Raw genomic sequence first — 26,399 nt, 5'->3', positions numbered from 1 at the left:
AAAGACGCTCTATTGCAGCCTTTGCCACCCCGGTGTCCCACTTAGAGATTTTGGACTACAACTCCCATCAGCCTCAGCATGCAGCCATGCTGGCTAGGGCTGATGGGATTTGCAGTCCAAGAATAAGCGGGCTGCTTTGCTACGCCCATGCGGGGAAGGTGGCACTTCCGCACTCTCCTTCGCCTTCATTCGCTACGGGAGCTTCAAGCACGTGAAGACTACATTTCCCAGCATGCTCCCCGCCGCCTGCTAACGTAAACGCGCGTTCCTCCCCCTGCCACGCAGCCACACTCTGCTTCCTGCGCGGAGCTGGACCGGATTCCAAAGGAGGCAGGTGAGTGAGCGGGGGTTCGGCTGTTGCCAGGGGCAACCCTGGATGCAGGGGGAGTCTTGGTCGCAGAGCATCCTCTGGGCCGCTCTCAGGCGGAGGCGCCTGGAAGGGGGCTTTAAGCAAATTTTTTTGCTGAGCCTGTAGCTTCCCTGCCCGGCTTGCAAGTCAGCCAAAAGCTGCTAAAATGTGTGAGACACACCCTGCGCTATCAGGGCTTTAGCGAGGGAAGGCCTCGTCATCAAGTTGTGCTCGGGGGATTAGGTGCCCACCCTGAGCCGGTAGTAAACCAAATTGGACACTGCTCCTATCTTCTCTCCTTAAACCTTGCATCTTGGCTAATAAGGAGGCGGACTTCGGTAATATGGCGCCCTGAGCGAGGACAAAATTTGACGCTCCCCCTCCGCAATATTTCTTATTTACCCATATGCTTACCCATATAAATATATATATTCAGAAGAAGTGTGCATGCACACGAAAGCTCATACCAAGAACTAACTTAGTTGGTCTTTAAGGTGCTACTGGAAGGAATTTTTTTATTTTGACTATGGCAGACCAACACGGCTACCTATCTGTAACTACATATAAATATAGGTATTGTTATTATTATAATATTATTATTATAGAGTAGCTGGGGAAACTCAGCCAGATGGGTGGGGTATAAATAATAAATTATTATTATTAGGCTTCCTCTTGGCTCTGCACCCTGTGCAGGAGAACTGCCCTAAATCCAGTGCTGACTGCCTTATGTTCAGCCAGACCATTGGGGTCCATCTAGCATAGTATTATTGCCAGTATCGGTTCTGGCAGCTGCTTTCCAGGATTTTCAGGCACGGGGGTCATTCCCAGCCCTGCATGAAGATGCTGGCGATTGAAGCTAGAATCATAGAATTGTAGAGTTGGAAGGAACCTATCGCAGTCATATGGCAGAACAGCCCTTACTGTCAGAAAGCTCCTCCTGATGTTTTGTTGTAATCTCCCTTCTTATAACTTGGTTCGGGTCCTACCCTCTGGAGCAGGAGAGAACAAGCTTGCTCCATCTTCCAAGAGATATTCCATAAGCTAGGTGCTTATATATCAGGTGCCTTGGGCCAGCTCTGCTGCTAGATTTTGAAAACAGGTTTCCCACCCCAACACTTTACACCAGAGACCATTATATCATAATAATAATAATAATTTATTATTTATACCCCGCCCATCTGGCTGGGTTTCCCCAGCTACTCTGGGACAGCTTCCAACAGAATATTAAAAACATGATAAAACATCAAACGCTAAAAACTTCCCTAAACACAGTGTACCTTAAAAGCATAATTAACCAATTAGTTATTTAATTATGTTGTCAGTAATATCACTGACAATATCTGATATCACCCTCCTGTTGTGAATCTTCTAATCCAACCAGTCTACTGTTCTGGATCTGCTTGGCACTTTTTTGTGCTAGCTGGCTCCTCTGTACAGGATATATTTGTTTACAGAGCTGTGGGTGGATTTTATAAGGCACTTGCTGGCTAAGTTAGAACTGCAAATTTGCCTCCCGAAAAGTAAAACTGGTCAGATTCTGCTACTGAGTGCTTTTATTTGGAATTTGCGCGGGAGAACGAAGGGTGCAGAAAAAGGCAAACAAGATGTCTGGAACCATCACCTTGGTGCCTAGATAATTGTTGGGTTACCAGCCGAAAACAAAGTACAAGGAGCAGCTATGATTTGTAAAAATTCCGGTGGCTAATGCTCCTTGTACTGGGGAGCAGGATTTAGAGGGGCTACATGCAAGTGAAATAACCAATTAGGAATGATGTATGTATCCCACAATTCCTCACAAGCTCAGAATATCATCTTTCTCTCTCTCTCTCTTTTTTTTTTTTTTTGGCTTTATAAATGTTCTTCATGCACTGTCTAATCAAATTACTGAAATCAGAGGGGCTACTGATTTTAAGATTTCCAGGAGTCACTGGGAAGAACTTCCACACACTGCATAGATGCTCTTATGTCACCCCCCATTTGGTAGCTAGTAGAAGCTGAATAAGTTAAAGAAATTGAGAAGAAATCCTGCAATATTGTTAACTTCCATGATTTTATCCAGGACTCAGAATTCCTCTTGTTTTAGAATTTGGGTTAGCTCTGCAGAAAAGCTTGTGGGCGGTTTTTTTTGCTTTTGAATACAGTGGTGCCCCGCAAGACGAATGCCTCGCAAGACGGAAAACTCGCTAGACGAAAGAGTTTTCCGTTTTGGAGGTGCTTCGCAAAACGAATCTCCTATGGGCTTGCGAGTTCCTGCGGGTTTTTTTCCTTCCCCCCTTTTTCTAAGCCGCTAAGCCGCTTATCAGCTGATCCGATCAGCAGATAAGCCGCTAATAGCGCTAATCCGCTAATCCGTCAATGGTCTTGCTTCGCAAGACGAAAAAACCGCTAGACGAAGAGAATCACAGAACGGATTCTTTTCGTCTTGCGAGGCACCACTGTACAAGCAACCCTGCCATGTTCAGATGAATGTAGCAAAACAGCAGATGTGTTTTTGTCCAGGATGCTGTGCCTCATTTCTATACTTTCGCTGGAGTACATTCCCCACAAAGAAGGCTCTCCAGAACACCCACCCCTCACTTTCAGGAAAGTGCCCTTCTTCTGAGCAAGGCATTGTGGGTGAGATCATCTCAGAGGCCGTCTGCACTGTCAACTCTTTGCAACTCTGGCATCAAATATTTGTTTAAAGCTAACTTCTGAAGGCTTAATGTTTTTGAGTAACAGTTGCCGGAAGCCACAGGAGCAGCGGATTCTCAGGTTTCCCACAGACATCTGGTTGGCCACTGTGAGAACAAGGTGCTGGACTAAATGGGCCATTGGCCTGATCCAGCAGTCTCTTCCTATGCTCATATGTGATTCTTAAACAAATCAGATGTGAAATTGCTGATCTTCTTAACAGACGCATGTATAACATGTCCCTAAGATCAGCCTCCACCCTTGAGGACTGGAAAGCAGCCAAAGGAGCATCATTAAATTTTATTTTGCCTGTTTATAATGTGTGAAGTGCCCCTTAGATTCTACATCCTAAACCAGCAATGGTCTTCTTTCCTAGCTTTCTCTGGACAGCACTCCAATCTCCACACCAACTTCTGAGTGTTACACCTGACTCTCTCCCTCTCCTCCCATCTCTCTGTAGCTCTGCCTTCTCTGTAATCGACCGAAGCGCAATGGCAAGCAAAACTGGACCCGAGCATCTCTTCAACCCTGCCACTGAAATGGAGACAGCAGGGACCGTGTTGGGCACAAAGTAAGGAGCTGGGAGGGGGTGGGGAGCCCCTTAAATGGGATGGAGCATTATAGTTTAAAGATTGGGGTGAGGAACTGGCGGCCCACAGCCCAAATCCTGCCCAGTCATTTGGACAGGCCCTGCAGCCTCTCCTGGGCCTTGCCTCTCCTTGGGGTGGCCCAAAGAGGACCACGGCAGCAGCACCTTCTGAAATGGCTAAAGCAGGAGGTAGGCCGAGCAGGGCAAGCATTGGAGAAGTGGCAGATTCCCAATGAGCTTGTTGTGACAGCTGCTCAGCTGAGCGGGGCGGAGAGATAAGTCTTCCTCACATTCCCCATCTCCTACTGCCCACCAAATTGGAAACAGCTGAGCAGTGGCAAAGAGGAGGCTGTGCTTGTGTTTTCTGCTGTACGTAAGGGTCACGTGTACATGAGGGTGTGCGGTGGCCTCCCCATTAGGGCTGGGTGATATATTGATATGTCATTGGAACATTGCGAGCTGCAGCTACGCACCCTTTGGACACACCCACTGCCTGCATCTGGCTCCTTGGAAAGTTGGCTCTAAAGGAATGTAGCCCTTGTCTTGAGAGCAGATTCTCCCATCCCTGCTCCAGCAAAGAAGGCTGCTGGCTCAGCCCTGGGCCTCTTCGTTTGGAGTTGTTGTTTTTTTGGGGTGGGCATGTTGACTAAGATAGGGCTGAGACCCTATATACCTGCGGTCTCTCTCGCCAGAGTGGTGCATGCTCTAGTTATCTCTTGCTTGGACTACTGCAATGCGCTCTACGTGGGGCCTTCTGGCAGTTCCCTTGCTGCGAGAAGCCAAGTTACAGCAAACCAGGCAGAGGGCACCCCCCCCTTACATGTCATGGAAATAAACAACTACCAGACTTTTAGAAGACATCTGAAGGCAGCCCTGTTTAGGGAAGCTTTTAATGTTTAACAGACTATTGTATTTTAATATTTTGTTGGAAGCCGTGCAGAGTAGATGGGGAAACCCAGCCGGATTGGTGGGGTATTAATAATAATAATAATAATAATAATAATAATAATAATAATAATAATACTTATACCCCAGCCACTCTGGGCGGCTTTCAACCGAATATTAAAAACAATACAGCATCAAACATTAAAAACTTCCCTAAACAGGGCCACCTTCAGTTGTCTTTTAAAAGTAAAATAGTTGCTTACTGCCTTGACATCTGGTGGGAGGGCGTTATTATTATTATTATTATTATTATTATTATTATTATTATTATTATTTGGCTCTTGTGACTTGCCCCTCTTCTCACTCCCTGTTCTCTTGGCCTCCCCTCCCCTTCTTCCCCAGGATCAACATCCCAGCTCTCCTGCCCCAAGGACCCGCCAAGGAGTGGCTGGATCAGCGCCGGGCCACCATCCGGCCCTGGGCCAACTTCATCGACCAGCGGCGCTTTGGGAAGCCTCGGAACTTCGGGGAGCTCTGCAAGCGCCTGGTGCGCAACGTGGAATATTTCCAGAGCAACTACGTCTTTGTCTTTCTGGGACTCATCGTCTATTGCCTGTGAGTGGGGTTTTGAGGGCGTGGGAAGGAAGCCTCCTAACTATGAGGGCGTCACTGAGCATGCATTGAGCAGCCTTTTGTCCCACAGCTGGGATAAACCACAGAAGCTGGTCTCAGGGGAAGGCTGCTTTTGGCACAAGATGTAGAAATATCCCTTCTGACAGAGCAATTTTTTTTGTTTTTCTGATGATACTGAGGTGTCATTGGAAGAAAGAATGGAGAGAGCAGCGAAGAAATTGCATGTTTGCCCTGAAGCAGTAGATTATATGTTGATGACATACAAATAGAGATAGACAAATAGTCAAAGTTAGCATGTCAGACAGGAGCTTTCAGGTTAGCATTTTCCTTGATTTTTTTTTGGGGGGGAGGGGAGAGCATTCAGTCTAGAACGTTTATTTCACTTTTCAAGGGAGCATTTAGACATTCAGTTCTGCCACCTGAGATATGAAACGGTAGCTGTCAGAAGCAGACAAATAGCAAGGAGGATCTGCAAGCAGGTTGGCTTTAGCTCTTATGCAGAATTTTGCTGCTTAAGGGTCGCTGAGGAATACTGTGTAATGTCCCAAAGCCAGGAACCTTTTTATGATTATTACTGTGATTTGGGGAGAGGGTTGGATTGATGATCCGTGATCTTTCTTGACGCTTCTAACCCCCTGGCCTTCTCTCTCTGCCCTGGCAGCATCACGTCTCCAATGCTCCTGATTGCGCTTGCTGTCTTTTTCGGAGCCTGTTACATCATCTACCTGAAGACCCAGCAGTCACAACTTGTTGTCTTTGGTACGTAGAGGGAGGCTGGCATTGACGAGCCATGTGTGATAGGCAAAATTCATATCAGTGCAATTGATTGCGTGCTGATTACATAACCACCACGATCACTGAAGCCATAACATTGCCCGTTTTGTTCTATAGTTCTCTAAAGCCACCCACTAACCTTGTTTTCCAGTGGCTTATGGCATAAAACGATGACATACAGTCAAAACATAATATTGTAAAATAAAGTAAAAAACCTGCAGCATAGGACAAAATAAAAGCAGTGTTTCAGAACGCTAAAAACACAGATTTCTGAAAAGCCTGGGAAATGAAAGTGTCTTCACCTGATGCCAGAATAACCATAAGGTAGACATTCCCACAGCTGGGGGGCCACCACTGCAAGGCCCTGTCTCTGGTAGCCACCCGTTTCACTTGATTTAGCAGGTGTACCTGGAGCAGGGCCTCTGAAAAGGATCTCCCAGGTTAGACTCACAGAATTGTAGAGTTGGAAGGGAGCACGAGGGTCATCCAGTCCAACCCCCCTGCAATACACAATCACCCACAACCCCAAGATTAAGTCTCTACCTACTGAGCTATCCCAGCATAGGACTCGGGTAGGTCTACTGGGGAGAAGGCGATCTTCCAGGGATCTTTACCAGTTGCTGGAAATCTCAAGCAGGAGGAGTGCTGCTGTGCTCATGTCATGAAAAGGGCGAGGGCAGTTCTTGGCCATGTGATTCGAGCACCCCGGCCCCTTACATGGGCGACTCTCTCATGCCTTGAAGCATCATTGAAGGTTGCAGCTCCCAGAGTAGCCACCAGGTGGCAGTGCATCAACAAGAATGATGCAGATCACTGGCGAATGCCCTTTTCTTGCTAGGCTTCAACCCTGTAGTTTGTAGCTAGAGTAGACCATAGAGCGCTTGGCGTCTTGTGTTCATTTGCAGTAATCAGGCAAAACTCTGCTGTTGGGCCGGTGGTCGATTTACACAGGCAACCGGGGCTTCCAGCTTTGTCTCGAAAGGCCCTGAGAGTTAGAGCGTGAGCCCGGTATTCCTGCCCCCTGTATTCTCACCCAACCTCTTTTTCTTTAGGGCGGGAGCTGAGCACAGCCCACCAATACGGCCTGGCTGGGGGCGTTTCCTTCCCATTCTTCTGGCTGGCGGGAGCCGGCTCTGCTGTCTTCTGGGTGCTGGGTAAGTGAACAGCCACATTCCAGCTGTGAGACACAAACCACCTTCCATTTCTGGGTAATAAAATAGAAGGGGTGTGTGTCTTCTCTTGTTTCCTGGAAATCTGGGAGACAGTCCACAGCTTGCACAAACAGCAAGTTGTAAAAAGTGTTCCTGTGGAGTTACCCGGGAGGAGAGCTTTTCCTCCTGCACTGCTCATAACTGCATGTGTCACAATGCATCCCGTACTCTCTTTAAAATGCATAAATCCTGCAGGAAGAAGAGCTAAATTCTGTGATGTGCATAACTTAGGTAAATGTGGTTGCATTACGTAATAGACTCTTAGTTTGCATAATTTATTCTGCTTTTGCTAGTCAGGAGTTGGTGTGCGTAATAATTTTAGTAATAATTTATTATTTATACCCCGCCCATTTGGCTGGGTTTCCCCAAGCCACTCTGGGCAGCTCCCAAGAGATTAAAAGCACAATAAAACCTCAAACATTAAAAACTTCCTTAAACAGGGCTGCCTTCAGAAAATAACAACAACAACAACAATTTATTTATACCCCGCCCATCTGGCTGGGTTTTCCCCAGCGCTCTGGGCAGCTTCCAGCAAAAGATAAAAAATACATTAAAACATATGTCTTCTAAAAGTCAGGTAGTTGTTTATTTCCTTGACATCTGGTGGGAGGGCGTTCCACAGGGCAGGTGCCACTACCGAGAAGGCCCTCTGCCTGGTTCCCTGTAACTTGGCTTCTTGCAGTGAGAGAACCGCCAGAAGGCCCTCGGAGCTGGACCTCAGTATCCGGACTGAACGATGGGGGTGGAAATGCTCCTTCAAGTATACTGGGCTGAGGCCGTTTAGAGCTTTAAAGGTCAGCACCAACACTTTGAACAGTGCTCAGAAACGTACTGGGAGCCAGTGTAGTCTTTCAGGACTGGTGTTATATGGTCTTGGCGGCCACTCCCAGTTACCAGTCTCGCTGCCGCAAGGCACTAGTGCAGGGCACTAACGCCTTGTTCTAGAAATCTGTTCAGTGACCTGTTTGACTTCTTAGATGTGATAGTCCTTAACGGAAGCTTGTTTTTAAGAAGTGCAACCTGAGATTCTCAGGATGCTGGGTGTGTGCATTACCTGCACCTACAAGTTGCAGAATACACGAAGCCTTGGCTATTGGCCGTCGGCTTCTCAGCTGACACTCATATTTTGCAAGGTCTGCATTTTGATCATATTCATGGGCTTCTGCTTACTGTTGCCCCTCCCAACCCTGCTCAAATTTAGTCCACAGCCTTGCACAGTTCAGCTTCACTTGCTGCACTATTATTTGTGACCTTCCACTAGTTCAGGGGCCCTGGCATGTGACCCTGATGGGGATGCAAAAGGAGTAGAGCTCTGTGGTTTACTCTTGAGAAAGGGGTGTATACCTAATTAATAAGGTGTAAAATTAATTCACCTTATGTTCTCCAGGCAAGAGGACAGTAAAAAGAAATGAAATGGAGGGATCTGCCCCTGTTAACTTTCCAGGTCAGAAAGTGTAGTTCTGTGGACTGTGGGCTCACCTAAACCACCAGAGCAATGAATAATAATAATAATAATAATAATAATAATATATGAAGGGAATAGAGTACTGTAGGTTGGCGTACCACATTCCGCCTGAGTCAGTTCTTGCAAAAAACCAAAACTATACAGTGGGAAGAGAATTCCCACCTTGCAGAAAATCTGCTTCTGCGAACTATTTCCATTCTCCGACAGCATCTCATGCCGTTCCTGTGCTACCCTTGCCATTTTCAGTGCCATTTGCACAGGAGAAAGGCTTATTTGAGTCAAGCCTACTATGTGAGTAATATTTGAAAAGGAAACTGTATTGATGAGAATAGTGCTGGCATAATGGATGGGTGGTAGTATTACATTGTTTTGTTGTATTTTTGCATTCTGTTGGAAGCTGCCCAGAGTGGCTGTGGCAACCCAGCCAGATGTGTGGGGTAAAGGTAAAGGGACCCCTGACCATTAGGTCCAGCCGTGACCGACTCTGGGGTTGCGGCGCTCATCTCGCTTTATTGGCCGAGGGAGCCGGCGTACAGCTTCCGGGTCATGTGGCCAGCATGACTAAGCCGCTTCTGGCAAACCAGAGCAGCACATGGAAACACCGTTTACCTTCCCGCTGGAGCGATACCTATTTATCTACTTGTACTTCATGCTTTCGAACTGCTAGGTTGGCAGGAGCATGAACCGAGCAACGGGAGCTCACCCCATCGCGGGGATTTGAACTGCCGACCTTCTGATCGGCAAGTCCTAGGCTCTGTGGTTTAACCCACAGCGCCACCCGCGTCCCTATGTGTGGGGTATAAACAAAGAAATAATAATAATACTTCCAGGTGGGCATTCCTGGTCTTCCATCCCACTCTGCGTGACTCCCTATCTACTTCGGCTCCTTTCTCTCCCTCCCCACAAGGCCAAGGTGCCCTTAGGAGCTGCAGCGGAGACAGAGAGCATGTCAGAGTCCCATCACTAACTAACCTGACCTTTTTGCTTTCTCCCTGTCTGGTCTGTCACCCCCTACAGGTGCCACGTTGGTAGTTATTGGTTCACATGCCGCGTTCCATGAATTGGAATGTGCCGAAACCGATGAGCTGCAGATGGAGCCAGTGTGAATGGCCTGGGGCAGCCCTTCGCCCCCTGTATCGCTGTTACCGTGTCCTGTGTAAATACCGCTGCTGCTTCATTCCATTGCCATGTGCCATGTCCTTCCTTCCTTCCCCAAGAGACTGGCTTTGAGGCTCTCTCCAGATCTTAGAAACCCTTGATGCTCTCCCTACTTTTGGGGGGTGCAGGTTGCCTCCCACCCCTCGTCTCCCCATTCCTTGGAACCCCCCCCTGCCCTGAATTCCCAATGACCTCGCCCTTGGATTTCCCCATCTCGGGCACGTGATAAGGCCGTGTCCAGCACTCTCTGCCTTCGTGAGATTATTTAACTCCCGTTACACTTCACCCAGTAGCTGGGCCTTGGAGGTTTTCCAGAACAGCTTTTAGTTTAGCCTCCTTTTATCTTCTGCCGGTAACATTAAAGAAGCAGAAGTGTTAATTGGAATGTCCTCCAAGCGCTTACTCTGCTCTGCCCAAGAGGTCACAGGGACACACGGTGTGTGTTGATACACGACAGCTCCTTCGTTTTCTCAAGGTCGCTGGTTGGTTTGAGGCCAGCCGTCAGCAGGCCGTCGGAAATGCGAGCAGAGAGGCCTCTTGTCGTCGCTGCTCGGAGCCGACAGTGGATAAACCACCAAAAAAAAAAATTAAAAAAAAATCAAAACTCCAGAGTCTACAGTCAGGGCAAAAAAACCCACACTCCACAACCTAATTCCGTACACGTGGCACCATGAATCATCCAGATTCTCCACATTTTTGAGTGCTTTGGTCTGGCAGATCAGTCAGAATAATTCATTTGGTTTGATTGTGGCCCTGACGTGGCCAGAGATAATTTAAAATGCATGTGAGATGCCCTGTCCTTTTTTGCCCCCTAGCGCCTGATAGCACAGTATGCAACATCATTGCAAAGTTTTACAAGTCTCTGTATGTATTTTCATCCTGTTTTAACCCCCAGTGACTAATGGAATAGCAACACCCTTTCTTAATGTTACAGGTTCTCTGCAATTGTAACTCCTCCCCCCCCCCGCCCCGCAGCAATTATTCATCCATTTGGAAATTGCAAGGGCTCTTAATACTATGCTATTTACAAGTGATTCATATTCTGTGAGCACTTAATAAATTCCAGGTTAAGATGGACTGCTAATTCTGTTCATTTCAGCCCGGCTTCTCCAGAATTTCGCGTTGGAGCTGGTCCCGGGGGTGGGGTGGGGGGTGTCTCTCTAGGTCACAGAGACGAGGGAGCAAATTTGCTTTCTGTTGCTCCAGAGCAGCCTTGGGCAACCTGGTGCCCTCCACATGTTGATGGACTACAATTCCCAACTCAGGTGGGAGTCGTAGCCCAGCAAAATCTGGAGGGCAGCAGGTTGCCCAAAGCTGCCCCAGAGCAATGAGTTTAAATTGCAAGGGGATTTCACCTGAGCCAGTGGTACATGCTCTCCAGTTTCTGTTTCAGTACCAGACTGAATTGGAAGGTGGTGGTGGCAACTATTTCATTAGACCTTTTCAAGGCAAGGCTACGTATTGGAGCAGCATATCATCTCCATCTTTGGTGGGTTGGACTCGATGCCTTTTAAGATCCTTTCTAATTATCCGATTCTCACGTCCCACTAGAACTTCAGGTCTCTTACTGAAGTCGAGTGGCAGTAAATTCAGGATGGACAAAAACACAATCTGCTTCACGCAGTGCATAACTATGGAACTCACTGCCACAAGATGTGGCGAAGGCCATCACTTCCAATGACTTTTAAAGAATGGAGTAGTTAACAGAGGAGGGGGAGTCTGCATTCATACATGCTAATGGTAACATCAGTTTTCCAAGTGCCTTCTACACACAAGACGGAAGCATCCGCAGGCTTGCAGAAACCCTAGGTTTGCAGCAGAGCAAAAGCAAATCTTTAGGCAGCTGAAGGTGATTGACTACATGGAATTGGCAGAAATGACGGGCAGAATCCGAGACCAGGGAGAAGAGTCGGTGAAAGAAGACTGGAAGAAATTCAAAGACTACTTACAGAAACATTGTAAAATTAATGAATGTTAGAAGGATGTTGGATAGAAACTAAGCGGTTTCCAGCTGTAATGCTTTAAGAGATATGAGGGGGGAAAAGAGGTTTTACAAATGGGTAAAAGTTTAATGGTAAGGATTTGCTGAACTAACAAATCTAACTGGAATACAAAGAAGGGAGGTATGAGGAGGTCCGAGGAAATAAGTGTATGGAAGTTATGTTATTGAAAATTAATGTGTGTTTTTAACTTTTTTATTTTGTATGTTTATTTTTTTTCCTTGTTATATCTTAAAAACTTTTAATATCTTTAAAAAAAAGAAAGAGCAAAAGCAAATATTTTGAGGGGAAACAAAAACCTAAGCAGCTCGCAAAGCAAGCATGCTCAATGCTGACACTGGGAGGGCAAGATGAAATTGAGCATCCTGGCTGGAATACAGTGACTTGTTGGCTGGAATCTTGAGCAGGAACACTCAGTGCTGCAACACTTTGTTGCAGGACTCCCTTGCCAACTGCCTGTTAGCCACAGTACTGAAATAGAAACTGACATGTTCAGAAGCCATTGAATACCAGTTGCTACAGCCATGCAACAGGAAGGAAGGACTCTTGCTATCACACCTTGCATTTTGGGATTCCTAGGACCATGTAGCTCAGGGGTAGGCAACCTAAGGCCCGTGGGCCGGATGCGGCCCAATCGCTTTCTCATTCCGGCCCGCGGACAGTCTGGGAATCAGTGTGTTTTTACATGAGTAGAATGTGTGCTTTTATTTAAAATGCAGCTCTCGGTTATTTGTGGGGCAGAGAAATTTGTTCATTCCTCCCCCCCCAAAAAAAAATATAGTCCGGCCCACCACATGGTCTGAGGGACGGTGGGCCGGCACACAGCTGAAAAAGGTTGCTGACCCCTGATCTAGCTGGAAGCAGGAGGGTGAATTGAGTGGACCTTTGGACTGATGCAGCAGGACGGTTCCTGTTCACTGCACCCCACAACACTGCCATGTGTTTGCTGCCAGAGGTTGTCACCCCGAAACACGTTGATTTCAAGGTCTTTATTTTGAGAAATGGGACTGTGTGGATGAAAGTTGCTTCCCTGCCCTAAATGCCAGGCAGCCCAAGATACCCTGCTGTGTTTTTCAAGTCACGTTTGCCGAGATTAAAACTGGCTTTCTTGCTGAAACCTCAAACAGACATCAGCCTTAAAATGGATTTTCAGAGGAGGTAGCAGACTTAATAAATTAGGGCAGCTCACCTAGGTCTTAACGTAGTTTTCAGGTCACACCTGGAGATGCTAAATGAAGAAACACAAATGGCAGATTCCCCCACCCCCTTTATGTATATCCAGCAGTTCCCTAGATCTCTAGATGACGAGGCTCCGCTGCATTTAATGACTGCCATTGTATGCCAAGATGATTAAGCAAAAGAGCGCTGCCTCTCACCACCATGGCTTGGTTTCCCTGGCAGGGAATGCTTAAATCTTCATTATTTATTTTTTTGCTGCTGTTAAAGGCACAGGAGCAGAGGGCTGCTAAAAGATTTGGCAGCCATAAACCAGGGGGGCAGTGGCAGAGTGGTATCTAAAAGCCCTCTCTGATGCTCTGCAGAACTTAAAAGAGAGGAAGAACTGATAGCTCAGTTGATAAAGAGCACGAGATCCTTGATTTCCACGTCCTGGTTTCGAGCCCCATGTTTGGTGCAAGATTCCTGCACTGCAGGGTGTTGTCCTAGATGACCCTCAAGGTCCCATCCAGTTCTAAAATTCTACGAATTCCGTGAAAACGGGCCACCGCCCAGCCAAGCACCTGGGTCTCCTGAGTGCCTCGCCACCACCTTTCCTTCAGCAACTTCAGCCTGCTTTGTCACCATGGCAATACCCTGCTCTGTGTCTCTCTCTCTCTCTCCATCCTTCTGTTGCCGTGGCAATGACCTCCTCCTCTCTCCCCACTCCCCACCCCATGGGAGCCAGATGGAAAAAGCAATCCGATTAAATTAGCTGCGTCAAGAGGCATCTTTCGAGTTAGAGGACAGTGCCAGACAGTGGGGAGGAGGTCAGGACAGAGCTGAAGCCTCAGAAGGGAACTTGGGGAAGAGAGGAAGAGCAGCGGAGGGCATCCCAGGCCAAGGCTCGCTCTCTTTATTATTATCCACCCAACCCACCGCAATGCCACCTGCAACCAGCCATCCTCACTTAGCTGTTTGCTGCAGTGCTGGGAGAGGCTGCTTGTCTCCCTCCTGTGGCCAAACACAGAACAACAAATCCACCCTTAGCTAGAGTCTAAATTTTGTCTCGCACCTTTGCAGCTGCTTCTCAGAAGCCACGTTGGCAACATTTAATTCAAGCAGGATGCCCAGCTGTGTGCTCCTCCCCACCCCAATTTGCTAAGCAAGAGTAGCTGTCTCCCCATCAGCAAAGCCACAGCGGATCAGATGCACATAACAGTGGCGCATGGATCGTTTTGCTCCATGTACCGTGCAAGATCTTTAATGCCCGATGTCTTAATAAGCAGCCCTATAAAAGCTTTGGCTGAGACCATCTATAAACCACATTTCCCTTTCCTTTCTCTTGGGTTTTCTTCTCAGAGCTCATTGGCACATTATGAAGCATCAAGTGTAGAAGAATTCTGGGCTGCATCGCTTCAGAGGGAAGGGGGGCAGTTCTTTGTGCGTGCAAAAAATAAAAATAAAATAAATGCTATAGCCAGCAGAGCAAGGATGGAGCTACTCTAAAACTTTCTCTACGGCAGTGGTTCTGCCACACTGGTTTGGTAGGAGAGGGTGGCAAGGGTGGCAGGTAGACAATCAAAGAAACATTTAAACATTGCGGTGCAGTGGTATGGTATCAAAATATTATTTTTTGCATTATACGGATAGATACCTTTTCAAAATGAGAGCGGGAGCATCAAGCGATACGGAGGGCAACCCTAGTTCTGATCCAGAGTCACTGTTCGTTGTGTGGCACGAGCACATTTTTATTCTGAAAGTGTGGCCCAGAGGCAAATAAAGTTTGAGAGCCGCTGCTCTTCAATGTGTTCATGTACTTAGTAAGAGGGGCAATAATACACAACAAACGCAGGTTTCCACCTCCACTCTGAATTGGTACAGCCCAGAATTTCAACACCTTGGTCTCCACACTTCATTCTGCGTAGTGGGTAGGCGGGCTATTCATTGCGCACCATTTCTCCTGACAGAAACGCAGACACACACAGAGAGAGATATATATGTAATGAGACGGCTATATCTCATATATTAAATATTCCACTTCTGGTTTTTATTTGTTAAATCGGTTTGTTTTTTCCTCCTTGTTTTTGTTGGTTCACACGACAACACAATCCCAAAACGGGAAGGGGAGATGGGACAGGACAGACTACATCTCCCCCCCACAACACGGGCGCTTCGTGTCCCCCCTCCCCTCCCCACCCAAAACACAAAGAAAGTAAAAGTTTATTGAGGGTGGGGACACACAGAGGTGAAGTCGCCTCACCCAGTCAGAAGCCAGAGAGGTCCCTCCTGCCAGTCAGAAGCCAGAGAGGTCCCTCCCACCTCAGGGTAGATGAGGAAGGGCACAATTTTCTCCTGGGGAGGGAGTTATGGCTGAGGTCTCTGTACTGGGTCGTGGGCCAAGGAAATGGGAAAACGGATGCCCAAGAGGAGAGGGTGGTGTTCAGCACCAGTGGGAAGGACTGCCAGGAGGGTCCCCACTTCCTTTCAATGGGTTACCTTGGGACAGAAGGGTAATATCCTGACCCCCGCATACACACACACAGAGGAGGAGGAGATGGGAGAAAGCTGCGGTCTTGGTCCTATGAGAGCAAATCTGTACATGCAGAGGAGAGGGACTCCGGACTCGTGGGTTTCATTTACACATCTAGCGGGAGTCCGAGTCGAGAGGGGAGGGGTGCGGGAGCCAGGAGGAAAGGGGACGAGAAGCCCTGGCGCGTTTTGTTCTTGAAGGGTTTTGTTGTTGTTGTTGTTCGCCTTTGTGCTGCAACACTCGCCACACACAACCCAAAAAAAGTTGATAGGAGGAGGGAGGCCAAGGAAGCGTAGGTGGGCAGTTGAGGGTCACCCATGGCTGACCTCTGCTCCCCTCTCGTGCGTACACACACACACACAAATGTACACACACACACACACACAGATCCCCCGCAGGAACAGGGGAGAGGGAGAAAATGGAAAATGACAAGGGTAGGGGAGCAAAAGGAGTTTCCCTCCCCAAACCTGGGGGGGTCAAAAGCTTTACTACTGCTAACCAGATAACAGTAAACCCCGCGCCCTCCCACCCGATACCCTGTCCCGTTTGGCTCACGTAATCCGAGGCATGTTGTTTTTTGGGGGTACTGCTGGTCCCCGGGTTCATTCCCAGCTATGGAAGGGGAAAATTGATGCAGGGGCAACGGTTGGTGGGTAAAGATGGGTTTCGCTGAGGTAAATGTAAATATTGCCCCAATGACCCCGTTTCTCTCTCTCTCTTGCACCCATGCCCCCTCTCCCCCCCCCAGGCTGCTCCGAAAAACTAAAGGAAGAATATGGCAGAGAGCAGAGGTCGAGGTGTGTGGGGGGTGGCGGTTTTCCCTCCCCCATCGCACCCCTCCATCTTGGGACATGGGTGCAGGATGAGACAGGATGGCGTTCCTATCTCAGCCACCGGGGTCCGGGGAAATGAAGGCGGGGAAGGTGGTTTTGTTGTTTCTGTGTCCGAACTTATGATCCTGGCATCAGGCTCTTTTTCTCTCTCTCATAATTAGGCGGGGAGGATAGGCAGAATTTTGGAGGGGAGAGCACTCCCCCTTAAGGGGAGACAACCAGCCACGGACAAGGGAGGAGACTCAGTAGTAGGTTTCTTTCTCCACCCATCCTGCAAAACAAAATAAAAAACCAACATGAGCAAGGCAGCAGCGGCAGGCACGGTTCTCCTGTCATCACCCCCAACCCTGGCTCCACCCACAGGTCTCCCACCCACCCGCTCTCCCTTTTCCCCCTCACCCAGAAGATGATGATAATCCTTATTACTGGGATAATTAGTCACATTCAATGGTGGCTTAGTGTTTAGATTCCCGCAAAGCTCCTCTTCTAAAACTCCAAGGCAAGGCACCCTATTTTTGCACATTCCCTGCCCCAAGCCACAGCAACTCCCGGCACCCTCTGAAAGGCTCTTTCTAATAAAGTCTGGGGAATCTCCAGAACTGGCCAGGAGATGGATCAGTGAAAAATTAAGGTAGGAGATGGATCAGAGGAAAATTTAAGTGTGCCACATGAGAGGTTCCTGATGGTGCAATGCCATCGTTGGGTACAACTTGTATTATTCATCATTGTTGCTATTCTATCAATAGGTGTGGTGTTCACTGAAGAAGACAAGTCCCTGCCCCAAATAGTTTGTAGGCTTCCTCAACCTTGGCCCTCCAGATGTTTTGAGACTACAGTTCCCATCATCCCTGACCACTGGTCCTGCTAGCTAGGGATCATGGGAGTTGTGGGCCAAAAACAACTGGAGGGCCAAGGTTGAGGAAGCCTGGTTTACAATCTAAAATATTGACATAGGGGAGATGTGGGAACTGGGGGGCATAGTAATAATAATAATAATAATAATTTATACCCCGCCCATCTGGCTGGGTTTCCCCAGCCACTCTGGGCGGCTTCCAACTGAATATTAAAAACAATACAGCGTCAGACGTTAAAAACTTCCCTAAACAGAGCCACCTTCAGTTGCCTTTTAAAAGTAAAATACCGTATTTTTCGCTCTATAACACGCATCCGACCATAACAAGCACGTAGTTTTTAGAGGAGGAAAATCCGTAGGGATGCCACCCGTAGACATTCCCTCCATAACACGCACAGACATTTCCCCTTACTTTTTAGGAGGAAAAAAGTGAGTGTTATGGTGCAAAAAATACGGTAGTTGTTTATTGCCTTGACATCTGCATGAAAATGGACAGCAAGGGAAAAAGCTGAGTTTAGATTGAAAGCGCCTTGAGGGGGGACCTCTGTCTTGTTTATATGAAGCTGTGAAGTCTATAAATAAATATCTTATTAAAATAAAATTAGGGTGCCTACAACCCTTATTTCAAACTCAACACAGTTCTGCGCAAAAGCAGGCCCGTGGAAATGAATGGATCAATGTTAGTAATGTCCGTTCACTTCAGTGGGTCTATTCTGGGTGAGGCTAATAGTGGGCCCAGCCCCAGGGATGGGGAGCTTCCCGCTTCAGCATCATCTCCCGAAATATTCCTCACGCTCCTCAGAGAACTCCCGACTCTCCCGACCCCACTCACCTCCTGGGTTACGGCGCAGTATAAGTTTACGGATTTCATCGTACACGAAAATGAGGAAGCTGTAAGGGAAGGCGCAGAACCACCAGCTGGGCCTGAGGAGAGAAGGAAAGATCAGCACAAGAGCCGAGGAGATGATGGATGGGTGTGAGTGTGTGTGTGTGTGTGTGTGTGTGTGTGTGTGTGTGTGTGTTGCACGCTCGCACAAGGATTCCCAGGTCTGAAACAGACAACCTGGGTGTGATCAAGCCTTCTCCAAATGAAAAATCCTTGTGCCAGAGATGGAAAGACTCCTCCCTCTTGTCTGAAAACCACGTCCGCACCATACATTTAAAGCACTATGATACTGCTTTAAATAGTCATGGCATCCCCCAAAGGATTATGGGAGCTGAGGTTTGCTCCAAGGGTGGTCAGAGAGAAGAAGAAGAGTTTGGATTTGATATCCCGCTTTATCACTACCCAAAGGAGTCTCAAAGCGGCTAACATTCTCCTTTCCCTTCCTCCCCCACAACAAACACTCTGTGAGGTGAGTGGGGCTGAGAGACTTCAGAGAAGTGTGACTAACCTAAGGTCACCCAGCAGCTGCATGTGGAGGAGCGGAGATGCGAACCCAGTTCCCCAGATTACGAGTCCGCCACTCTTAACCACTACACCACACTGGCTCTCCAATTCCCCAAGTGGTTTAACAATCAATCCTCCTTCACGGGGAACTCTGTGGAACTGTAGCTCTGTGAGGGAAATAGGGGTCTCCTGGCAATCTCTCAACACCCTTAACGAACTACAGCTCCCAGAATTCTTTGGGGGAAAGCTGTGCCTGTCTAACACAGTATCATAGTTCTAAAAATGTATGGTGTGAACATGGCCTATGGCAGGGATTGAACCTGGGACATTCTACATGCCAAGCAAGATGCTCTGCCACGGAGCCACCCATCTGTACTCACTTCAGGGGGTACATTCTCAGCGCCACATCCATGCCGGGGCAGTAGGACAGGAAGGCAGCCAAGGCAGTCTCCTCAAAGAGACCAAAAATGAGGATCTTGTTTCTGAAGGGGGAAAGAGAGAGAAAGTGAAAGAGAGGAATACTCTTGTTATAAGTCACCTGTTGCCCCCATTTGCTTAAGGAGAACTCCCTGAGGTTCCATTGGAACCTCCGTTTTTGGAAACTAACCCATTTCTCTGCTGTGATTGGCAGGTGAGGACCACCCCCTGCGGGCTGCCCAACTGGCGTTGGCCCACGTCAGGGCCTTTCCAGTGGCAGCCCCGCTTTTGTCAAGTGCCTTCCCTCGTGAGGCACCTCTTGCTTCTCTCATTATTGTCTTTCAGGAGAAATTTAAAAACCCTGCTTACCTAGATGACTAAAAAACGCTGTTCCTGGCAACCCTGAGATCCATGTTTTTAGAAAGTTTTAAAGTGTTTTCAGAAATTTTATTTAAAAAACAAACAAAAACCAGCTTGTAAGGAAGCCTGAGGGCCACCTAGCCAAAAGCCCCCACAATGATTATGGATATGTTTGCTCTCCTGGGCTCTTCCTGGAGGAATAAATAAATAAATGAATAAATGAATAAATACAATATTTCAAAACCCAGACATGGCAAACTCATCCAGTGTGAAGGGAAAACTTGTATCCTTAAACATGTAGGAGTCGTGCACTAATAGCCAATCGTAGAATTGTACTTGGAAGGGACCACCAGGGTCATCTAGTCCAACCCCCTGTAGTGCAGGAATCTGTTGTTCAACACGGGACTCGAACCCACAACCCTGAGATCAAAAGTCTCATGCTCCACCCAACTCCATCTTCTTGTAGGGTCCCTTCACATCCTGTGGGCTCCCAGATGATGTTGGGTCCCCACCAGCCCAGGGATTATGGGTATTTCAATCCAGCAGCATCTGGAGAGCTGTAAGATCCCAACTCATGTTGTGGTAACCCTCCTGCTTTTATAACGGATGAAGCTGTAAGGCCCACAATGGCAGGGGCAACCGTACAGAGGGCAGTGCTCACTGTGTCCTGGAACAGACATACAACCGTAACTTGGTGGTCGAACTTAATCCATTCCGGGAGTCAGTTTGACTCCCGGAACTGTTCGAAAACCAAGGTGCGGCTTCCGATTGGCTGCCAGAAGCTTCCTGCAGCCAATTGGAAGCCACAGAAGCCGCGTCAGAAATTTGGCTTCCAAAAACACTTCCAGGTTTTTTATGTTCAGGAGCCGAAACATTTGGCAACTAAGCCATTCAACATCCAAGGTTTGACTGTAGTAGCTTGACAACGACCAGCACAGAGGTCCTTCAACATAATATATATATATTGATATATATATATTTTGATATATATATTGATATATATACACATACACATACATACACACACACACATACACACACATATATATATATACACACACACATATATATATACACACACACACACATACACACACACACACATATATACACACACCTATATACATACATATACACACACACACACATATATGAAAATATAACGAATGCATGAGATGAACTCATATTAGAAAATACACTTGCCATGCAGGTACAGTCATCACCACAGAGCCAAATTTGGCTGCACCTTCCTAACAAAGTCACTCTTTGTGGCATGTTCCAGTTCACTGCCACGTAATGTGTGGGGCAGCCTATAGCCACCAAAGGGGGTTGGAATTTTTAAGGATTCCTCGATCCTTGTATGCCAGGGTTCCCGCCCAGAGGTCACAGCCTTTGAATCACGAATGCATAACAAGCAAAGCCTTCATTTTTCAGCTGTGGGTTTGAGACTCTTCCCTCTGTGATGCACTAAATTGTCTCTCTTCCACAATCCCCATTTCTTTTTTCTGGTTCCAAAACAGAGTTACGGTTTCCCTGAGCAAATGGAAAATCAAGCAGCCTTACCTCATGCCCTGCTGGAAGACTGAATTCCTTCTGGTTTTGCAGATGATCAAGTCAGCCCACTGCACCACCACGATGCTGACAAAGAAGGCTGTGTGGCAGGTGAACTCCACCACTTTGCGCTGCTCGTAGGTCTAGGGGGCAGAGAGGGTGCAATCAATAGGGCAACATGGGGAAACCAGAAACATGCAATGCCGCCATTCTCACCTGCCACCCTCTCCGCCTCTCCAAACCAATCCCTGCTCAGCCTTGTTGAAATTTAGGAAATTTAGGTGTGTGACAGGTAAAAATGCACCTTGGCTGAAAGTGAGGGTTGCAGGCACTGCGGCAATGATTGCAAAGCCCACCAGGGGCATCTGCATTTACAAAGGCACCACCTGTGAGCTGATTGTCAGCAACTGCAAAGCGCTGCTCCTTTTCCTGTGTGGGTTGATTTCAAACCACGCAGGCAAAGGAGAATAGTCACCTGACACCACTGTGCCATCGAGTGATTGACAGGTGGGAAGGGAACCTGTGGCCTGGCAGGTACTGGTAGATTCCAACTCCCATCATCCCTGACCATTGGTCATGCTGCTGGGGCTGCTGGGAGTTGGAGGCTAGAGGGCCATGGATTCACAAGACCTGCTCAACAGCACTACCATAAGTCCTGTTTGACAGAGCACAGTATTTGAAGGTTGCTTAAAGGGCTTGGCATCTGTTATGTACTGTTGAACAGGATCCAAAATGCAGCAGTCTGATTGGTCCTAGAACAATAGGATTCAGAATGCAGCAGTCTGATTGGTCCACAGGAGCCACCCAATCCAGCTCCAGGTGGAAGTGAATCCACAACCTGATTGGCCTACAGGAGAATCCTGGAATTAGCCAATCACGTGGGGCCCATTGTGTAAATAATGTATATAAAGCAGACATTCTGGGGGAACTTCCATTCCTCCTCACTGAATAAAGAGCATGAAATCCACTCTCGGCTGAGTATATTTCAGCATCATTTTCATCTTCAACTGCTCAAGAAACTCTTCTGTGTAGAGGAAATGGCCTAGGGCATCCCAGTGGTGCTGCAGCGGCAACGGGCTTTGTGGGGACCTTGGAACAAGAAGACCCTCAATGTGGGCCCCACGTTGCCTCGTCATTCCTGCCACCTGCTTGTTTGCCAGCCAGAGCCAAAAATCAGGCCCTGAGCGGCAGCTGCTCCTCCTCCTCCTCACAACCACAGCCACTGACCAGTTATGACTAACGTTCTGAGTCACAAAATATATTTTCCTGCACCGGACCAAAGTTGATCATTCTCCACCCCACCCCACCCCCTTTTATTTATATATTGGACCCAATTCAACTTCACTTAACACATTGGCACTCAGTTTAATTTCTGGCATCTGCCCACTGCCAGAAGCATTCATTTGCTGCAATTCCACAAAATGCCCGGCCTCACTCAAGGCTGTGCAAGCAAAATGGGCTCCCTCTTCTTACCCATTGTTGCCCGTAGGAATCTTCCAGATCGTTGCATGTCCGGTCATCCCAGTTGAGGCGGATCCCGACGAGAATAGATGGAAGGAACCCGTTCTCGGCCAAGATCACAAAGTAGGAGAAGAAACCGCCCAATGCCTGAATCATGCCTGCAAAAAAGAAGTGAAGAGTTGGCAGAAAGCAGGGAGACCCACAGTGGGTGGAGCCAGAGCCCTGGATAGGCAGAGTCAAGAACCAATGACAGGTGGAGCCAACTAATTATTGGGGCGGGCTTTCCCCGTCCCTTCCTGCTGGGTCCTGCAAGGGGCAACATTGAGATTGAAGAGGAGCAAACTGTCAGGCGGTGCTACCCCTTGGAGTGGCAATAAGTAATAAGGCAGGCAGGTGGGGGCTTCCTGAGGGCAGGCTAAGCTGGGGGTGGGGGCAATGCCAGCCTCTGCTGGCCCATGCCCTTCAATCACATGGTTCCCATTTCAGCCACCTTAACGCTTCTAATCCTCCTTAGTCTCGTGTCTAAGCCTACATGTTTGCCCTGTGGATAAAGCCACAGGTCATTCGCCCGCATGCGCAACACAAATGCCTTCCCACAAGACCCACAGCAGCTACAAAGCTTCCCTGTCTGCTTGGCCACAGTTTGCTCCTCACTCACCACAAGAGACCAGATGAGCAGCTATTCGCAGACCTAACCATTCTGGCAACACAAGCATGTCATCTGGAATCCGACCCGGAATTCAATATCCACCTTGAGTAGTGAACTGCTGACCAGAATTGCAAGAGGCATTTATGTAAGTGTGGTAGGGAACTGGGAGACCACTGGGTTCAGTTTCCAACTGGGCCATGAAGCTCACTAGGTCCGTAACTCCTTCTCAGCTGTGCCAACCTCACAGGGTTGTTGTGGGGAGCAAAATGGGCCAGGGTAATTCTGTATGCTACCTTGAGATCCTTGGAGGAAAGGCAAGATAAAATAAAAATGGATAAACCAGATTTACGTGTTGCACGGCCCTCCAAATATCATAGCAACCTAGGAAGCTACCTTATTCAAGTAGGGCTGGGAAAGAACCCTGTCTGAATCTTGGAAAACTGCTGCCAGACCGTGTAGACAATGCTGGCCTAGATGGACCAGTGGCCTGATTCAATAGAAGGCAGCTTTCTATAGAAAGCTGCAACCCTGTGCACCGTTACTTGGGAGTAAGTCCTATTCTCACTACTCTGAGAAATATTTCTGTCTCTGCCACAGAGGACTTGCCTTGGGACGAAAGCTTATTTGCATTCCTTTTTTTAAATGTGCAAATAATTTTTATTGGTTTTCATGTAAATACAAGAACAACGTATGACTCCACCCACTACCAAAGAATCTCTGTGGAGGGGATACTTGAATTGATGATACATAAATAAACATATTGCTTGTGTACTGTGTGCTTCATGTGTCACGTAATAAGAACGTATCACTGGACAAAGTTGCTTGCATTCCCGGGTCCCACTTACGCCACTGGGGCCAGAAGCCTGTATGTTGGCCTGATTTTCAACACCTGCCCAATTCATCCCCACTCAGCTCCCTTCTCCACCTGGGGGTGCTCAGCCCTGCTCCATGGCTGTCCCCCGTTTACTCACCAATCTGCCCGTAGGCCATACTGATCAGCCTCTCATTCACCAGCTTGTCAGTCCTGGGGTTTCGTGGCTGTCGCTTCATGATGTCACTCTCAGCTGCTTCGTAAGCCAAGGAGATGGCTGGCACCTGGGGGAAGAATTGAGAGGGTCGGCAGGATTGCAGGATCGCAGGGCTGGGGGGCTGAAGTTTTTGGGTGTAGGTGAGGGGGTGGGGAACCTGTGCTAAAGGATCACCTCCCATCAGCTCTGGCTAACATGGTCAATGGTTAGGGATGATGAGAACCGTTCGAGCATCTCATTGGGGATATAGCATTCAGCGACAGAACCGTGGGAAGTTCCAGAATGCTTTTTCTCTGTACTTTTGCTCAGAACGAGTTTGGTGTTCAGAGGCAGCCATTTTGTCAAATTGGCAACACAAAGATTTGAGCCTCTGCCTCCATGTTCAGATTGTAAAAAGAAACAGACAGACAAAGTGCTTTAAGGAAGGCTTCTTTCCCTAGATACATCAACCAGTTTGAGCATCATGGTTTCTTCGCCTCAAAGGAACCGAGGGACTGTAGTTCTGCAATGAAATGACAGAATGCTCTGCACTCTGGTAAGAACTACAGCTCCCAGGATTCACTGAAAGATAAAATCTTTCCCAGGTTCAAAGCTAGTTTCAGTTGGGGGGGGGGGAACCCCTGCATGCAGAAATCTAGTTATAAAGGAGACTATTTTTAGACAAGTGTTTAGAATCTCAACTTCTCCCTGACTAGTTTTCCGTGTGCAGGTATTGCTTTCAGGTAGGAGCACTCAGAGATACTACCTTTCCTCACACACAGTAGCACAGTTGAGTAACTTCTACCATGCAGTTCACATTTGGTTTATGCCAGGCTTTAGTTGGGCTTTTGACACAGAAGTGAACCAGGGCTCCTCCACAGAGCCTGAGTCCAATCAGAAGATGGGTTGCAAATGAGCAGAAGTAATGGGAATTTGGGAATATCTGGGTACTGGATCAATGTCCTCCTGATGGTGCAGCAGTAAAACTGTTAGCACATCTGCAAAGCTAAGCAGGGTTTGGTATGGCTTCAAATTGGATGGGAGACCAGTTGAGATTCCTGCATTGCAAGGGGTAGTCAACCTTTTATATCTACCGCCCACTCATGCATCTTTCTTGATGGTAAAATTTCCTTACCGCCCACCAGTGCTCGATGGAAGGAGGATTCAGCTTATGCCGTAGAACCCCCTAACGCCCACCTAGAATCCTGAAACGCCCACTAGTGGGCGGTGGGGACCAGGTTGACCCTCGGGTTGGATTGAGTTGGAAGAAAAGCGTTTCTGTGTGTGAGGGGATGAGACTCACCATGTCAGTGCCCAAGTCAATGCAGAGGATGGTGATGGTACCCAGAGGCAGAGGGATGTTGGCCATGATGAACAGCAGGAAAGGGGTGATCTCAGGGATGTTGCTGGTCAAGGTGTAGGCAATGGATTTCTTCAGGTTGTCAAAGATCAGGCGTCCTGGCCAGAGGGAGACACATGGGCGTAAGGGGGAGAGACAGGGGGCACAGCTGGGGGGCAAGGGGATTCCCAAAAGTCAGAGCAAGCCAGATCTTCGCACCCCTCTTCCCCTCTCTCACCCACAACTCAATTGCTGCTGCTGCCCTCTTCCCTTTAGGAGCAGTGCTTTCCAAACCTTTCACGTTGCTGACACACTTTTTAGACATGCATTGTTTCACGACATGGTAATTCAGTTTTACTAGCAAGCCAGAGGTTAAACTAACCCCTTTCCGGCCCCAGGAGGGGCATGGGGACCATTTGCACAACACACCTACACATTGCAGCTGACACACTGATGTGCTGCGACACGCAGTTAGGAAAGCTCTGCTTTAGAAGGATCTTGAATTGAAGAGGCGGAATAAGGAACAATTCCTCAGCCAATCCACTAAGAACGGTTTAAGAGGCGTTGCCTTTAGGTGCCAAGAGGGACATAATGCGCACAGAATATTTATTGAATCAATTTAAATACCGTATTTTTTGCTGTATAAGACTCACTTTTTCCCTCCTAAAAAGTAAAGGGAAACGTGTGCGCGTCTTATGGAGCGAATGCAGGCTGCGCAACTATCCCAGAAGCCAGAACAGCAAGAGGGATTGCTGCTTTCACTGCGCAGAGATCCCTCTTGCTGTTCTGGCTTCTGAGATTCAGAATATTTTTTTTCTTGTTTTCCTCCTCCAAAAATTAGGTGCGCCTTGTGGTCTGGTGTGTCTTATAGAGCAAAAAATACGGTAATAAATTTGCCCTAGTTGCCTCCTGGAGATTTTAAATAAAAAGTTGCACAGGCATTTATTGGGGATGGCTTAGATCAGGGATAACAGATGCAGTCCTTTCTGGATGAGATCTGCAGGTACAGGGCAGCATATAAATGCTAACAATAAACAACAACAACAACTGTTGTTGGAATTACTGGCTGGCTGAAATTCCAGAGTGTTGCTGCCAATCCGTGTAGACAATACTG

The 26,399-nt window shown here is 47.9% G+C and overlaps 2 protein-coding genes across 4 annotated transcripts in view; one reads left to right on the top strand and one right to left on the bottom strand.

Annotated features, from left to right (window-relative positions):
- Positions 1-133: 133 nt before the first annotated feature.
- Positions 134-10,814, top strand: RABAC1 (Rab acceptor 1). Of its 3 annotated transcripts, none has more exons than XM_083516028.1 (6): positions 134-334; positions 3,483-3,593; positions 4,899-5,111; positions 5,791-5,888; positions 6,956-7,057; positions 9,597-10,814. In XM_083516028.1, the coding sequence occupies exons 2-6, from the start codon at positions 3,514-3,516 to the stop codon at positions 9,683-9,685; spliced, it is 582 nt and encodes a 193-aa protein (XP_083372154.1). In that variant the 5' UTR covers positions 134-334; positions 3,483-3,513; the 3' UTR covers positions 9,686-10,814. The 3 variants fall into 3 exon arrangements, with proteins under 3 accessions (XP_083372154.1, XP_083372153.1, XP_083372155.1); XM_083516027.1 differs by lacking the exon at positions 134-334 and adding an exon at positions 358-687; XM_083516029.1 differs by lacking the exon at positions 134-334 and adding an exon at positions 365-609.
- Positions 10,815-14,920: 4,106 nt separating this feature from the next.
- Positions 14,921-26,399, bottom strand: part of ATP1A3 (ATPase Na+/K+ transporting subunit alpha 3) — a 34,047-nt gene continuing 22,568 nt past the window's right edge. Inside the window, exons 17-23 of the mRNA XM_083515780.1 lie at positions 25,250-25,404; positions 23,911-24,034; positions 22,303-22,448; positions 20,842-20,972; positions 18,882-18,983; positions 17,944-18,035; positions 14,921-16,529 (exon numbers count right to left, since the gene is read on the bottom strand). Coding sequence (XP_083371906.1) covers positions 16,501-16,529; positions 17,944-18,035; positions 18,882-18,983; positions 20,842-20,972; positions 22,303-22,448; positions 23,911-24,034; positions 25,250-25,404 — 779 coding nt within the window. The 3' untranslated portion in view covers positions 14,921-16,500. The remainder of the gene's footprint in view (positions 16,530-17,943; positions 18,036-18,881; positions 18,984-20,841; positions 20,973-22,302; positions 22,449-23,910; positions 24,035-25,249; positions 25,405-26,399) is intronic.

This window comes from Podarcis liolepis (assembly GCF_965112155.1).
Source record: "Podarcis liolepis genome assembly, chromosome: 7".
Lineage (NCBI taxonomy): Eukaryota > Metazoa > Chordata > Lepidosauria > Squamata > Lacertidae > Podarcis > Podarcis liolepis.
The sequence above is the reverse complement of the archived record's forward strand: the minus strand, read 5'-3'. Positions and strand labels throughout refer to the sequence as shown.